Below are 15,040 nucleotides of genomic sequence, written 5' to 3'. Positions count from 1 at the left end.
CCCAGGCCCAGGCCCAGGCCCAGGCTCAGGCCCAGGCTCAAGCTCAGGCCCAGGCCCAGGCCCAGGCCCAGGCTCAGGCCCAGGCACAAGTGCAAGCACAAGCAGTAGGAGCTTCAACCCCTACGACTAGTAGCCCAGCACCTGCAGTGTCTACTTCAACACCGACATCCACCCCATCCTCTACCACTTCAACCACAACAACTGCTACTTCGGTTGTGCAGACAGTATCAAGTGAGTACCAGCCTGGCATGTGTTTTTCTTTAGGGGTTAGAGAAATAAACAAATAGGGATTGCACCCTAAAATGTCTGTAGTGTTTTTGGTATTATCCCTGATATTATAAAATACATTTTTGATGTTAAAACTTAGATTAGAGAAAACAGATCTATGGTAGAAGAGCAAATTATTTGCTCATTTGTAGTTCATAAGATTGAACTGCAGAAGTGAGAGTTAGCTATCAACTTGGCCATCACTAATGACAGGTGTAGTGGGGTTTGTAAAGTAAATGTAAATCTTGACCAATAAGAGATTGAGTTTCTCTACTTGAGGCAAGAGTAATACATGTAAGATCGAATAGTGTGCAAAATTACACTGAAAATAAACAAGAACTTGAGAAATGGAGAGGTGAGAAGCAGGTGAACTGCATAAGTATGGAAGAATATCATGGAGGCTATGGGAGAGGATTTGACCAAGTGCACGAGTAAGGAAAGGACTTGAAGATAAGGACAACATGAACAAAGGTTGGGGAAAGAGCAATTAATGTAGTTTGTAGGGTGAGTTGGTTTATATTAGTAGATGGAATAAGCAAGATCGGATGATTAAGGGTCTTAAGAAGTAGGCAGTTGGGTTAGACAAACACTGAGGGGCTTGTATAAATGCAGACTTCTGGAAGATTTTTCTGGTGCTAGCTTTTTTGGCACTGCATGTCAGGAGACCTCTCAGGAACTTGTCAGTAATCTCTTAGAAATGGTAGATCCTAGGATGTAGGCAGATGAAATAAGTTGAAAAGAAGTCAGAAAGAAAAGAGAATTTTTATGTATAAAGTCATAGAAGCCCAAAGATTAGATAGTTCTAAAACAAAGTGAGTGTAAATACCAGATTGCAGGGATGTATTTGTTTGTGTGGATGTTCCTATTTATGCAGGCTGAGATTTAAGTCCAAAAGTATTTAATAATTTTACTGAGTTAATTATTTTTTGTAATAATGCACTAACTATGTATAGCTTTTCTAATGGATTATAGTTTGTATTATTTTATTATCTGGATGATAGATAAGAAATTTAAAAAGCTTCCGTCAGATAGCTACAGGAACTTGGGAATTAATTAGTGCATAAGCAGTATGTATTTAATTATGATGATTCAAATTTGAATTTTACTGACATAAATAACTGAAGAATGAGGTACATGTCATGTGTAGACCGTTTTTAAAGACTTACTTAATTTTTAGATAGTTTGGGGGAAATGAACCAAACAAAAATGTAAGTAGTGCTTTACAAGTTTGTTTTCTTTTGTGGCTAAGATGAACGTGGAATTATAACAGTTGAACTAACTAACCAGATGAGGATCTTTACCTTTTTATTAGCTTCATGTTTCCAAAACCTGTGTGGCAAGGCAGAAAACTGCCAGTATTTATGGAATACCTGTGGTAGTAATGAGAGAAGGGTATTAATAAAAGTAGTGTAGTTCCACATGGGGGCGTTTTATTGCTTAAATTTTCTTCTCTGCCTTCTTAGGAAGGAGAAATAATAACTTCATTTTGTTTTAAGTGAGGAGGTGGTACAGATATTTTAATCATCCTAAATATATTCCATTTGCATGTCAGAATACACAGTAAGCTTGCAGACATCTTGTGATTGTGACTTACTGCTGTGTGTGATAGTTTTTACACTGCCCTTTGATGATTGGGAGGACTTTTCACTGCTTTAAAGCATCAATTTTGAAGATGTCTCACTCAGCTCCCAGTGTTTTTATTTCACTGCTATATCATTTAGTATATTATAAAATGTTATCATACCAGTTTTAATGTTTTTCCATCTATTCTATTTTTATTTGTGTTTTTTAAATTAAAATCTGAGATTGGGTTATTATATTTTGGGGTCTGAGGTCTTACTAGTTATTTTAACAAATGGAAAGGAGGAATTTACCCATAAGCTTTGATATTATTCTTGTAGTTTGCCATTTAATTCCTTTTAAAATTAGTTTTCATTTTTAGACCACGTTTCACTAATTTGCTCAGGCTGGGCTTGAATTTGGGTCCTCCTGCCTCAGCCTCCCAAGTAACTGGAATTATAGGCATGTACCACTGTGCCCTACCCATTTGGTTTTGTTTTTGGTACTGGGGATCGAACTCAGGTCCTTGAGCTTATGAGGCAATCGCCAGAACCACTGAGCTAAATCCCTGGCCCCATTTGATTTTTTAATTGCTCTTATCCTTTTCCCCTCTTGACTCATTGCCACTAATCAAGTTGAGAATATCTTGTGCTAGGAAGGAGGAGGAATGAGTTGAAGGAAAGTTTTGTTATCCCTGCTGATGTTTCCAATTGAAATTTAATGCCCTTGTAAACATTTTATTGTCCTAGCAGTAGTACTTCCGCTCATAAGTTTTAATAATTATCTGATACTCTTGTAATATTTTAATATTTAATTATATGAACTACAGTATAGATTTATGGGGATGGGGGACTAAAAATTAAGAATATTTGTATTTTAATCCCAGTCGCACAAAAACTCCTTTGGTTTTTTAATGCAGATTTGTGAAAAGTGATCATTAAATCTACTTTTCAGAAAAATTGGGAGTAACTATATTTTCAGCCATTACAGTAGATTACAAATGCTTAGTGGTATATGTATGGGACTGGGCAAATGTTGCATGTAATTTGTATTTTCACACTGTTATAAAATTATATTAATATGATACTGTACCCTAAGGCTAGGTCTATGCTAGACCAACAATTCATTCCTGGGCCCCTGAAGATACTTGTTTGGCCCTGCTGTCTATTTAGCCAAGGTGAGTCCCGCATTAACAAGTATGAAATTGCTCACATCTTCCCAGCCTAAGTGAGTTTTTCATTTTTAGAAGCTAGAAAAAATACTGGCAGATTTTGTTGTCAGTTGGATTATTGGGTGTTTTGAATTAAACAGTGTGCTTTTGCTTATAATTAAAGTAGCATAAAGATTGGGAAAACTATTTCATTTAATAAATTCGGTGTTACATCAGTATAGGTAAAGTTTAATGCTTTTCTTTACATCAAGAAAAAGATGAATTATATAGTTCAGTGAATTACCACAACAAATTTTATTTTGAAGTTAGATGAGCTGGGAATAAATAACAAATATATGAGAACTGACAACTTTTTATAAAGTGAAGTATGGACTTTTTTTTTATCTGTTTGACTTTTAAATATTATTAGGGATGAAATGTGTTATTTTTAACAATTTAAAAATAATATGTTAGAAGAACCCATATTATCTTGCATTTAACATTCTCTAAGTCTCACAGTAGAAACCTGAACTTCTATTTTGTTCTGAGAATTGAATCCAGGGCTTTGCCTATCTATGCAAGGCAAGCACTCTGCCCCTGAACTGCTGCCCCAAGCCAAACTTGAACTTAAGGGAATTGTTTTTGACTCCATTCATTTCTCTTCAGTCAGTATGTTATTTATGTATCTTCTTTGCTCTTTTCTTCCTTGCTTGCACAGCTCTGATGTTATAATTGATTTTCTCACCTTTGTTCTTTTCTTCCTGTGCATCTGCTAGATTCATTTGTGTAAACACTGATTATTCTTCTTCCATATGGAACCATTTAGTCTGCCTTCCTCATTCATGAAGTCACACACAAACATATGAATGCACTTATAAAATTTCCAGTCTCTAACAGCATATATTGATTGTATGCATAGTAAAAAATAAAAGCTATATACTGTGCAGAGGTAGTTGCCTTTGATATAAATCTCTGTGAATTCTTTTAGATCTTTTTTTAACAACATTTGCTCTTTCTTACCCAGTGAAGTGCATACTTCCTGACCTTCTGTTGAATGCCTTCTACGTTCTGCCTGTGGCTTGCCGTTCTGGCCCTGACTCATCGGTTTTGTTGGTGTGCCTGATGTTTCATTAGTTAATTGCCTTCAGTTTTCCATACATGTAGTTCCTTTTTGCTCTCCATTCTTTGCTTTTATTTATACTTTTCCCACTACTCCCTTTGTTTTCTCCTTCCATACCTCTTTTTTCTTGTTGAAATCTTAAGTCTTTTAAGGTTCATCTTCCATTATAAAATTTTCTGTGCCCTCTCCACAGTCAGAAGTAGTCTTTAGGTCTTGATTTATACAACTATATATTTATCCCATTTCACTTTGTATTTCAGTTATTTTTGTCTGTTTTATTTTACTGACTTTTCAGGTTTCTTGAAGATAGACTTTTTGACATTACGTACAGTGCATGGAATGGGCCCTTGAATATTTGCTGAATGAGTGAATGATGAATGAAGTAGAATTATTAATGAAAGAGTGATACATGTTTTTGTTTTATTTTTACCAGCACCCACAACACAAGATCAGACCCCAAGTTCTGCTGTTTCAGTTGCCACGCCTACAGTTAGTGTTTCAGCTCCTGCTCCTACAGCCACACCTGTGCAAACTGTTCCCCAGCCGCACCCCCAGACGTTACCGCCTGCTGTTCCTCATTCAGTACCTCAGCCCGCAGCAGCAATACCTGCTTTTCCGCCCGTAATGGTACCTCCGTTTCGTGTTCCCCTTCCTGGCATGCCAATTCCACTTCCAGGTAAACCAACAGATTGTAATAGTTTTCCAGCTCTGTTTTCATATTGTCAGTTAGTTTGTTCTCATGTGTCTGTTGCATTTGAAATTTGCCTTGAATCTCACCTGTTTGAAACGTTTTTGAAAGATTCATGGCTAACTGCAATATTTTCTCTTTAAGTTTTGGTAAATGTCCTTTTTTTGTTGTTTACATGTCTTTGGTCACATTTAAAGCTACACTTATTTTGGATAATAGCCTCAGTGAATTAAAAATGACCATCTTTTTGTGTAAATATGTTCTCAGTGCAATATTTTTAGAGTGATTCTATGAAGTTGAGAAATCACAAGTCATAATAGCTAACCCAAGTTGCATGATTTATAGACAGCACACTGTTGTAAGCACTTTACATGCATTAATTTCTTTAATTTTCACAACCATCCTGAGGTAGGTACACAGACAGGTTGAATTATTAGCTCAAGGTCACATAGCTAATACGTGATGGTGTTGGGATTGGACCCTTTGCCCTCCAGATCCAGATACCATGCTCTTCATCATTATGTTGTGCTGGAAAGAAAATGTGAGTCACTGAACTGTGAACGGATTCAGAAGTAACGTTTGCAAAGTGTGACATGTATCATTTAAAGGTTTAAATTGTTATGGTGAACTTGTGTTTTATTGTCTTATGAGAGATGATTAAGACTAGAGAAAGAATTAAAAGATTGGGGAGTAGAGTTCTTAATAAGGATTCAGTAGTGATTGTGTTGGGCGTTCTAATTTGGGTATATTTGTTGTTGTCAAATGCATTTATTTCTTGACCCATTATTTATTGTTGTTGTCCTTGAAAATATTGATAACCTTAAATAGGTCAAGTTTGTAAAGCTAGTTCATAGGAAGGATGAATACAATGTAGGCCTGTTATCTTGATTTCATATTTCTCTGTTATTGCCACATTGTACTAGTTTTTGTGTTAAAATGGGATCGTGATACAGCAATTTATTTGATATATAACCTTTTATATGTTGTCGATGTATTATATAAGTAAATTTCCCATTATATAAACTCATTATTTAAAAATAAGAAAATTAAAAATGTTTTCTCTAATACTAGGAATTCTGTTGCATTTAAGAGAAATAGCTGGATACATTCTAGATAAAATTTTTTTGTAGTGAACTGAATGATATATGTAGAATAGCTTGACAGTTATAACCTTTTCTTGATGTCTTGGTCTACTTTAGTGTTAAGAACAGTGTCAAGACCGGGTTTGAATTCTGAATGATATGAGGAGCTGGGTGGTTGGTTCTATAAAGGGAAGACTGAGTGGTAGCATGACAATACTGTTGTGTTTTGAGAGGGTGTCATCTGAAAGGGCTTCTGCTTTGCTCTAGACTCTAGAGGTTCTTAAGTAGGACCAGAGGGTAAAAGGTGTATACTAGCGAAATTCATTTTTGTGCCAAGTGGAACTTTCACAATAAAACTCCTCCAGCTATAGCTGCATTTTGATGTCATATGTTCCTGGACACATGCCCCATCAATAAATTTAAAACAGATGGTGGTGACCATTTGGGTCATCAAATTGAGGTGGTGCGTGTGAAGTTTGGCAGTAAAAGGCATTTAATAAATGGCAGCTGCCAGTGACATTTTGTAGATCAGTTGGAGAGGACTTGAATTGGGTAGTTTGAAAGATTTTCACAAGATGAGGATTCTTTGAAGAGGGAGTGAGTGTCTTACATAACTGTATTGATATATTTTGTATTATGCCATTTCTGATGCAAATACTTTTCTCCTTTTCCCTTATAATTCAGTCCTACAGACTGTTTTAGTAAAATGACAAGACTTCTCTTCTCCAAATCATTTGCTTTATGTACAATGATATTTATCTCTGTTTTTCTGTCTTCATTTCAACTCAACGTGAAGGTGGACAGGAGGGATTTCTGTGTAGTTTATCTTGAAGCTTTAAATTCTTTTTGAATGGCAGTATTTGGCTCTTATGAGGATGAATAAGGGATAGCAGGGAGTGGAAGAATTAGGTGAAACATAGGAATAAGTGGTAGAATTTTAGGTTGATAAATTGCATTAGGATTCTAGGGTTTCTACTCTTAAAACTAAAATCTCACTTGGATATAAGAATTATTCAAAATGCTAAGTGAAATTTTCTAATTTCCTAGTACAACATAATATGAGGACAGAATAAAGAAATAGGACAAATGCTCCCTTTTAAAAAATGTGGTCAGGAATTTAGATACTTGGATATGCCTGTAAGAGAATGCCTTAAGTTAATCTTATTAGCATGAGAAGAGAGATATATATGACCTTTTTGTATGGTCTGTATGTCGATAATCAAATAAGAGTTCTGTGTTGGCCTAGTTGATTTTTAACAGTTGCAGTGAAGTCTAAATACGAATATATTTGATTTTTTTCTGTTTACATTATGTAGCTAAAACTTTTTTGGAGGATGGCTTTGGAGAACAGTTTTTCAGAATAAAGTTCATGTATCTCAAAGATTGAATTTCTAGTTCTGGTTTTGAAAGTTTGGGAGTCCTGCAGATGGCAGTATTTATACAAATTTAAGCAAAGTATATACTATAACTTTGTTAGCCAAATGAATTTTTCTATTTTCTTTCAATATTAGGGAAAATAAAGCTATACACATAACTAACTACTCAACATACTTTTATGATCCAGTGCTTTTATTTTAGTTTAAGTTGATAGGTTAGCTCTTGTTTTTTTTATATAAAAAAAGAAATTAAAGGCGCTTTTCAAATGGCAATATTTTTGTGTGTGTGTGTGTGTGAACATAGTTATATTATTCACAAACTTAGAGGTCTTAACTTTCTCTGAATTAGGAGAGATTTCTTTTCCTTTCCTTTATTTGGGGAAAGTAGTTACTTGCTGCTATTTTTAATTTTTGTGAGTACCAAATTAAGTTTAGTTTTCCCAGTTGAAAAATAAAAATTATTTCCCTATACTCTCCTCTGCCTTTACCTTTTTTCTTTAAAAAATATTTGAAATTCATATTTAATTTGAATTTCCTCAGTCTTAGTTTCCATGTTTTCCTCTCATTTCCTTATCACCATTGTAATGCATCATGCTGAGTCTTCATTCTTAGAACTGCATATTATTTCTATTCTTTAATACATTGCTACTTCTTATCCTGGATGATTGAGGTTTCTTCAACCATCCGCTGATAAAGTCAGGGACGATATGAGAGGGGCTGGGTGTTTCTTAATTTCAGCCTGCCTCTATAGTGCTCCATAAAGCAGGCTGTAAACGTGGGTCTTTTGTCATTAGTTGGATACTGGTCTCTTTCATCTTTGCCTTCTTTTGTTTAATCTGTTGCACTGTATTTGCAGTGGAAAATTGCAGTGGATCCATTTCATACCTTATTTTCTTCCTGTCCCTTCCACCCTGCTTTGTCATATCTTACCTATTTCTGCACAGTTGTGCTGTGTGCCTTAGGTCTTGTATAAAGTTTTCAGCTAAGCAGCAGCGTAGAGCTACTCCATCTGCCTTGTGGTGGTGCCTAAGCAAGGGCAGCAGGGTTTGATGTCCTGTGGGAAAAGTCCCATATGAGAATTTGGTAATACGTGTAATGCCGGGGCTTTCTTTTGTTGACTTTAAACTCTCAGAATCCTTTTAGATATCAGGGCTGGTATGTAATTGATATTATAATTTAGAATTAGTATTATGGGTTTGACACCACGTCCCACAAAATGTCAAACAGAAGGAAATTTTACTTCCATCTTGGTCTTTTTCATTGGAAACAGCACTCTAAATTATAGTGGTAAATTATTTTCCTGAACCCCAGTGGTAGCTGACATACAGTGGCAGCTTTCCAACCTGTGCTTGCTTATCCATTTTACAGGTGTAGCAATGATGCAAATAGTCAGCTGCCCGTATGTAAAGACAGTCGCTACCACCAAGACCGGTAATTTTAAAACCATCTTAGTTCGTTTTGTCTGTAAGTTGGCATGGTAGTGAATGTTGTTGTTTATCCTTTTATTTATTAATTTATTTTGCCCAAGTGAGTGGATTTTTTTATATTTTTCTTTTTAATGAGCAGTATAAATGCAGTTGTCATATTTGGCCAACACTTAATTTTTCCCAATTGCCTGTAGCACTAGCTTCTTTGGTTCACAAAAGCAAATAAGGTCAGATCACTTTATATCTTAATTTATGTAATAAGTGTAAACAACTTCATTCTCATATTCATAACATTTAATTTTATTTTGATGTGTGTTAAGTTAAATATAAAAAAATCATTTCCATGTGTAAAGTGATGTGATTATGCTTGCATGCTAGTGAGTACATGTGTGTGACTATTTGTGTGTATAGTATATATTTACATATTTTAAAGTTATTGAAATAGCTACTGGAACTTTGAGTCAAAAATTTTTTCAGTTTTGAGTCATGTTAACATTTTAACAGTACTTTATTTTATATAGTATGTATTAGCTTATTTAACTATCTTGTAAAACAAATCTTGGCCTGTCTTTTAAAAAACAGAAGAAGCTTTGCTTTCTTTTAGGAAAGAATAAGCTGACTGTACAGGGACAACTGATTTAATTTAAATCAGACAGTTGTTTACTTTAAAAGTGAGAATTTAAAGTAATTTAGAACTTTTTAGACAATAATTTTGCCTCAGGAAGTATGCTTAGTAAATATGTTGATTGCCTCATTAGAATTTGAGACCATATCTTTATAAAAATATTTTTCTATTTTAAGTAGAGAATATACTATGATAGTTATATGTTCAGACTTTGTCATAAAGGAGACCCAAATTTCTGACTGTTTTTAATGTATTTCTTGGGTTGAATTTCTGTTATCTGATTAAATGTAGGTGCTAGAACTAAGCTAGGGAAATAAAATTAATTAATATTTAAATCATCTCTTTATATGACTTGGTTTTAGTGAGATCAGTCATTAGCAATGTTTGAAGATTTAGCTAATACTTTAGAGTTTTATTTTGTATTGCAATTTAATGTTTGGATCTAATTTATTATTACCCTTTTTTTAGGTGTATTGCCAGGAATGGCTCCGCCTATTGTACCCATGATACATCCCCAGGTTGCTATTGCAGCTTCACCTGCTACCTTAGCTGGAGCAACAGCAGTTTCTGAATGGACTGAATATAAAACAGCAGATGGGAAGACATATTATTATAATAATAGAACATTAGAGTCAACCTGGGAAAAACCACAAGAGCTAAAGGAAAAAGGTATAATTGTTTGACTAACTTGGGACATAGTATGAACTGTAAGTAGGATAGTGAGCTACTACATATTCTGAGTGAATTTATAATATGTTTCAGGGATTTTCTAATTACATTAATTGGGAAATTATTTCTGTTAAATTGATACATATGTTTTTATATAAAAAACCAATTTTACATGCATGTTTACAGTAATTTTTTCCATTTGAAGTTAACTGTGTTATATATACATACGTATTTCTATTGTCAGGAACTATATGTTGTTTTTACTGAGATTGACAATACTGAAGAAGAAGGGATATGGGTAATGTATGTGTTATGATTAGGCTAGGTATGGTGGTACGCTTGTATAATCCCTGCTACTTGGGAAGCTGAGGCAGGAGAATTGCAAGTTTGAGCACAACCTGGGCAACTTAGTGAGACCTTAGAAATAACATTTGAAAAAAGGAGAGTATTTTGCTGGGGATGTAGCTCTGGTAGAGTGCTTGCCTAGCATGTGCAAGAAAAACAAGAAAGCTTTAGGCCTTGGAGTCTTAGATGTACAAAATTCATAATTTTCTATATCACAATCCTCTATTTCACTTTCTAACTATCTTAGTATTCTTTCAGCAAAATGTGATTGTTTCAAATGATTATGTGCTTTGAGTATTTATATTCCTTTGACATCAGTAGGCCTTTAAAGTTTCCTGTTACATCAAATTCAAATCAGTGATATAACAGAAGGGCATTTTATCTTCAGTGGTTTACAACTGGAAATAGAATTTCTCAACTGCTTTTTTTCTGAAAGTCCTTTAAGAAATTACATCAAAACCTTTGACAGTATCTTAATCTCTTAACAGAAAAATTAGAAGAGAAGATTAAGGAGCCAATTAAAGAGCCCTCGGAAGAACCTCTGCCAATGGAGACAGAGGAGGAGGATCCTAAGGAAGAGCCTATGAAGGAGTTAAAGGAGGTAAAGCGCTATGACTTGCTCACCTGGGAGCCAGCCTTAATTGGTTGGTATAATTTTCTTGTAACTTAGTGTCTTTTTGATGTATTTTTAAATGATTGTTATAAATTTGATCTCTGAAATTTTAGAGTTCCTTGAAGTTTCTAATTAAATTTTTCCTTTGAAATTTTCATTAAATTATTTTTTACATTAAACTGAGGTCCATGTAAAGTTTTAGGGCCAAAGCTTTAACCTTACTTTTACTCTCCTGCCTTATAGATTGCTATATGTTAAAATTGGAAGTGTAACTTCATGGTTGGGGAAGTTGGATTTATTTTATCTCTCCTCCCCATTCTGGTGTGAAATAATCCCTTTGTAACACTAGAAGAATTCTGTTCTTTGGAAACTTCCTTTATTCAGCAGAGGGCCAAATGGAAGTTATGTTCTAGGAAAGTTGGCAGAAGTAAACAACAACCTTAAATGAAGTCTCTAAGTTACTATAGTTCTGCATTTCCACTCCTAAGCACATAGCTACTGAGTTTGTAGGGCAGGGCCAGCTGTTGCTGCTGAGTTCTCTTGTTGGATAATTCAGCTCTTTCTGTGGTTTGAGAAGTTAGAATTTTCTTGGAAATATTACTCAGTCTCCTCTCCCTATTGTAGGAACAAACCTTATATTGGTTGCATTTGTAGTGATTTGTCTTTGTATTTGTTTTGTGTTATTAGTTAAGTGTGAATAATATGTTTTCCTTAGGAGCCCAAAGAAGAGGAGATGACCGAAGAAGAGAAGGCTGCCCAGAAGGCAAAGCCAGTAGCTACTACGCCTATTCCCGGTACTCCATGGTATGTGCTTAGCTTAACTCATCCATTTAAAAAGTGTTTTACCACACTGATTTTTTAAAATTATTTTTTTTTTGTAGGAAGAGCATACTTTTAAAACATATATACGTCAGATATGTTTCTTTAAAATTTATTTTATCTCATTCCGCACCCCCCTAAGCCCCTTCTCCTCCCTGTCAAATATATTTTTATCTACTGATTTTTTTAGTTATTTGTTGTATTTGGGATGCTCAAACATAAAATTCAGTTGCTACAATGGTTTTCCTCCCTTCATGGTAGCCTTCAGTAATGTTTATTGTTCATAAATTCATAATTAAACCATATAAGATCTTTTTATTGTTTAAGATATTTTAAATTAGTGATATATACACACATACATACTGACATGCATATATATGACAATTTACCTACAATCCAGATACCGTACACATTTTATAATGACTTGGATTGTTTTTAAAGACTTGTGATTTCTAAATTCCCATCCATGTTCTTCTCGTGCTTATTTTCTGTCTTTGTTATTAAAGAGAAAAAAATTTTTTTGATAGCATTCCAAAGTCTGGTTTCAATTATGTTTCATAGTACTATAAAAGAGTCTTCTGTTCTTGAATTTTCTACTAATTCTACAAATTTCTAAGTACGATCTTTTTTTTTTTTTTTTAAGTATATGTGTTGCCGAAGCAAGCACTAACTATGATCATATTGAAGTTTGATCTTTTGGACAATACACATTCCCTCAGAATTCTTCTAGTTGTCTTTTTCTGTGATCTCAGTGGCCATTGAAGATGATCATTGCAGCTGTGATTTTTCCAGGAGTAATTTTGCTCCCCAATGGACATTTGGCAATGTCTGGAGACAATTTCGGTTGTAACAACTGTAGAGTGTTTCCCCTTTTAACTCACTGGAACACAATTCTTGTTCTGTAGGCCTGGCTTGTAAAAGGTGTCACTTCTCTGCTAAGGTACCAAGTGTGGAGCTTCCTTGGTGTCTATCCAGCTATATTAGTTTTTATAGGTTAAGGACACCTGATATGTCCATAAGTGGATGGTCCCATAAGTGGTCAGCATTTCCTTCCCCTAAAACATCCTCCTATTTTTCTTGTGGGTATCCGCTGTCTGTATGCCCAGCCCATAGGGAGTACCTGTTCTTTGTGGTAGTTTTCGGTTATAAAATGCATAATTTCTTATAAATGGACGGTTAGGTTTGGTTTTGTTTTATGTTTGTTTGTTTTTATTTTTCTACCCCTACCATTACAGTGCTTGAGATACACTTGTACATATTTATTTGTGAACAGATTCAAGTATTTCTGTTTAATGTCTAGATATAAAATTGCTGAGTCTAGTGATAATAACTATTTAAAATTTCGGTGGATGTCATTAGAGTTTAGAGGGTTTTAATGAAGAGCTTTTCCCACCAACATCCTGAGATTACCAGTTTTTCCTCACACCAATGTAGTAATATATATAATCTTTATACCCTGTTAAGAAAGGAATCCTTTGTGTAGATTGTTGGTGTGGTTGAACCTATTTCATGTTTATTAGCTGTGCATTGCTTTTGCACAGTTTTTGCTCACTTTTTTTTTGGTTCTGGGGATCAAACTCAGTACTCTGCACTTGTGAGGCAGGTCCAGCACCACTGAGCTAAATCTCTGGCCCCATTTTGCTCACTTTCTTAGTGGCTTTTTTTCCCCCCTTAACATGTGTTAGTTTCTCTTGGTCTTTTGATTTTTGTTTTGATATCTTATCATGTACAAATTTTATATTTTGGGCTGGGGTATAGCTCAGTGATTGAAATATTGTGTCTAGCATACAGGAGACCCTCAGTTTAAACTATAGCACAGCAGAAATATGTGTATGTATGTATGAATGTATATTTGGATGAGGTCAAATGGATTTTTTAATAGCTTTCAGGTTTGGTGTCTTAGGAAACATCCCTACCATGCTCCAAATCCAATATACTTCTAATGGTTTTGAAATCCATCTGAATGCTTGAAAAGATAAGCAGTTCAGATTATCTTTTGAATTATCAATGAAGGAAGGTATTCTCAGTGTAACTTGAATTCCTTGTTTTATAATTTTATATTTCTTAGAATATGTATTAACTTTAAGCCAAGAGACAAATCCTTCTTGATTTCTTCAAATATTGCTCTTTAAATTGTTTCTTTGCAGATAACCTAAATGTAAAACATGAAATTTCATGAAAAACCTAATTAGAATTTTTTTCTGATATTTCATGAACTTAGTTTGACAATTAAAAAAATTAATGAAGAGAAATTAAAACTAGAAGAATTTTGTATTGTTCAGGACTATTAAAACTTTGGTTTCTGGTTCTGAGAGTTTTTGCAAAGGTCATAGATTTTTTTTTTTTTCACTGTTAAGATAGCAGTGGTCAGTTTTGTTATTGTGTGTGTGTGTGTGTGTGTGTGTGTGTGTGTGTGTGGTACTGAGGATCAAATTCAGGTCCTTGCTCTTGCAAGGCAGGCGGTGAAATCACTGAGCTGAACCCCAGCCCTTAACTTGTTATTTCAATGGTTATGAACTAATTGTCTGTAGTGTTAAACTGCCTCTTTTTTGCTATGTTTGTCTTTAGTTTGTTTTATGTTTTCACTTATAAAAGATTAATCTCTAAACTTCAGTTGATTTTATATTTATTAAGAATAGCATTGGATTGTTTTCTTTCCTATCATACTTTGGTAAATTTTGTTTCGGCAGTGATCCCCCCACCCCCTAGTATTTTATTATGAAATATTTGAAACAGAAACATTTCGACAGTTCTTCAGTGAACATGTGTTGTTAGCTTTTTGCTAACTTTTTGTTAACTTTGCTTTATCACTTAATCCATCCCACAGTTCATCTGTGAGTCAGTCTTATTTTATTGATGTGTTAAAAGTTGCAGACATCAGTATATTTTACTTTACAAAATTTGTATGCTGCCTGTAATCCCAGCACTTGAGAGGCTGAGGCAGGAGGATCACCACTAGTTCAAGGCCAGACTAGGCTATATAGTGAGTTCAAGGCCGGCTTGAACTACATAGCAAGACCCTATCTTCCAAAAACAACCTGTCATATGTATTACTAGTTTAGGGCAGTTTTGTGACAAAAGAACTTTAGTTGAGATTGCATTGACCCTAGAATGAGTTGGAGAGAATTGGCATATTAATAATATTGTCTCTTCCAATTCATAAACATGATTTATTTGTATATTTACTTAGGTCTTTAATGTTGCTTAGTTTAATATTGCTCATTCATTGTAGAGTTGTATATAATTTATTGAGTTTAGTCCTAGATATTATGTTTATTGACTTCATATCCCAGAACCTT

General features: G+C 34.4%; 1 protein-coding gene across 3 annotated transcripts in view; it reads left to right on the top strand.

Moving 5' to 3' along the window:
- The window catches only part of Tcerg1 (transcription elongation regulator 1), a 66,307-nt gene that overhangs the window by 11,533 nt on the left and 39,734 nt on the right, over positions 1–15,040 (top strand). The window contains exons 5-10 of one of the 3 annotated variants that reach the window (XM_010627059.3): positions 1–231; positions 4,531–4,773; positions 8,612–8,674; positions 9,764–9,964; positions 10,798–10,910; positions 11,638–11,726. In XM_010627059.3, coding sequence (XP_010625361.1) covers positions 1–231; positions 4,531–4,773; positions 8,612–8,674; positions 9,764–9,964; positions 10,798–10,910; positions 11,638–11,726 — 940 coding nt within the window. The remainder of the gene's footprint in view (positions 232–4,530; positions 4,774–8,611; positions 8,675–9,763; positions 9,965–10,797; positions 10,911–11,637; positions 11,727–15,040) is intronic. The other 2 variants (XM_010627060.3, XM_010627061.1) reach the window with 2 other exon arrangements.

The sequence above is a fragment of the Fukomys damarensis genome, unplaced genomic scaffold (genome assembly GCF_012274545.1).
Source record: "Fukomys damarensis isolate Sample0158 unplaced genomic scaffold, DMR_v1.0_HiC HiC_scaffold_3, whole genome shotgun sequence".
NCBI lineage: Eukaryota > Metazoa > Chordata > Mammalia > Rodentia > Bathyergidae > Fukomys > Fukomys damarensis.
The sequence above is the reverse complement of the archived record's forward strand: the minus strand, read 5'-3'. Positions and strand labels throughout refer to the sequence as shown.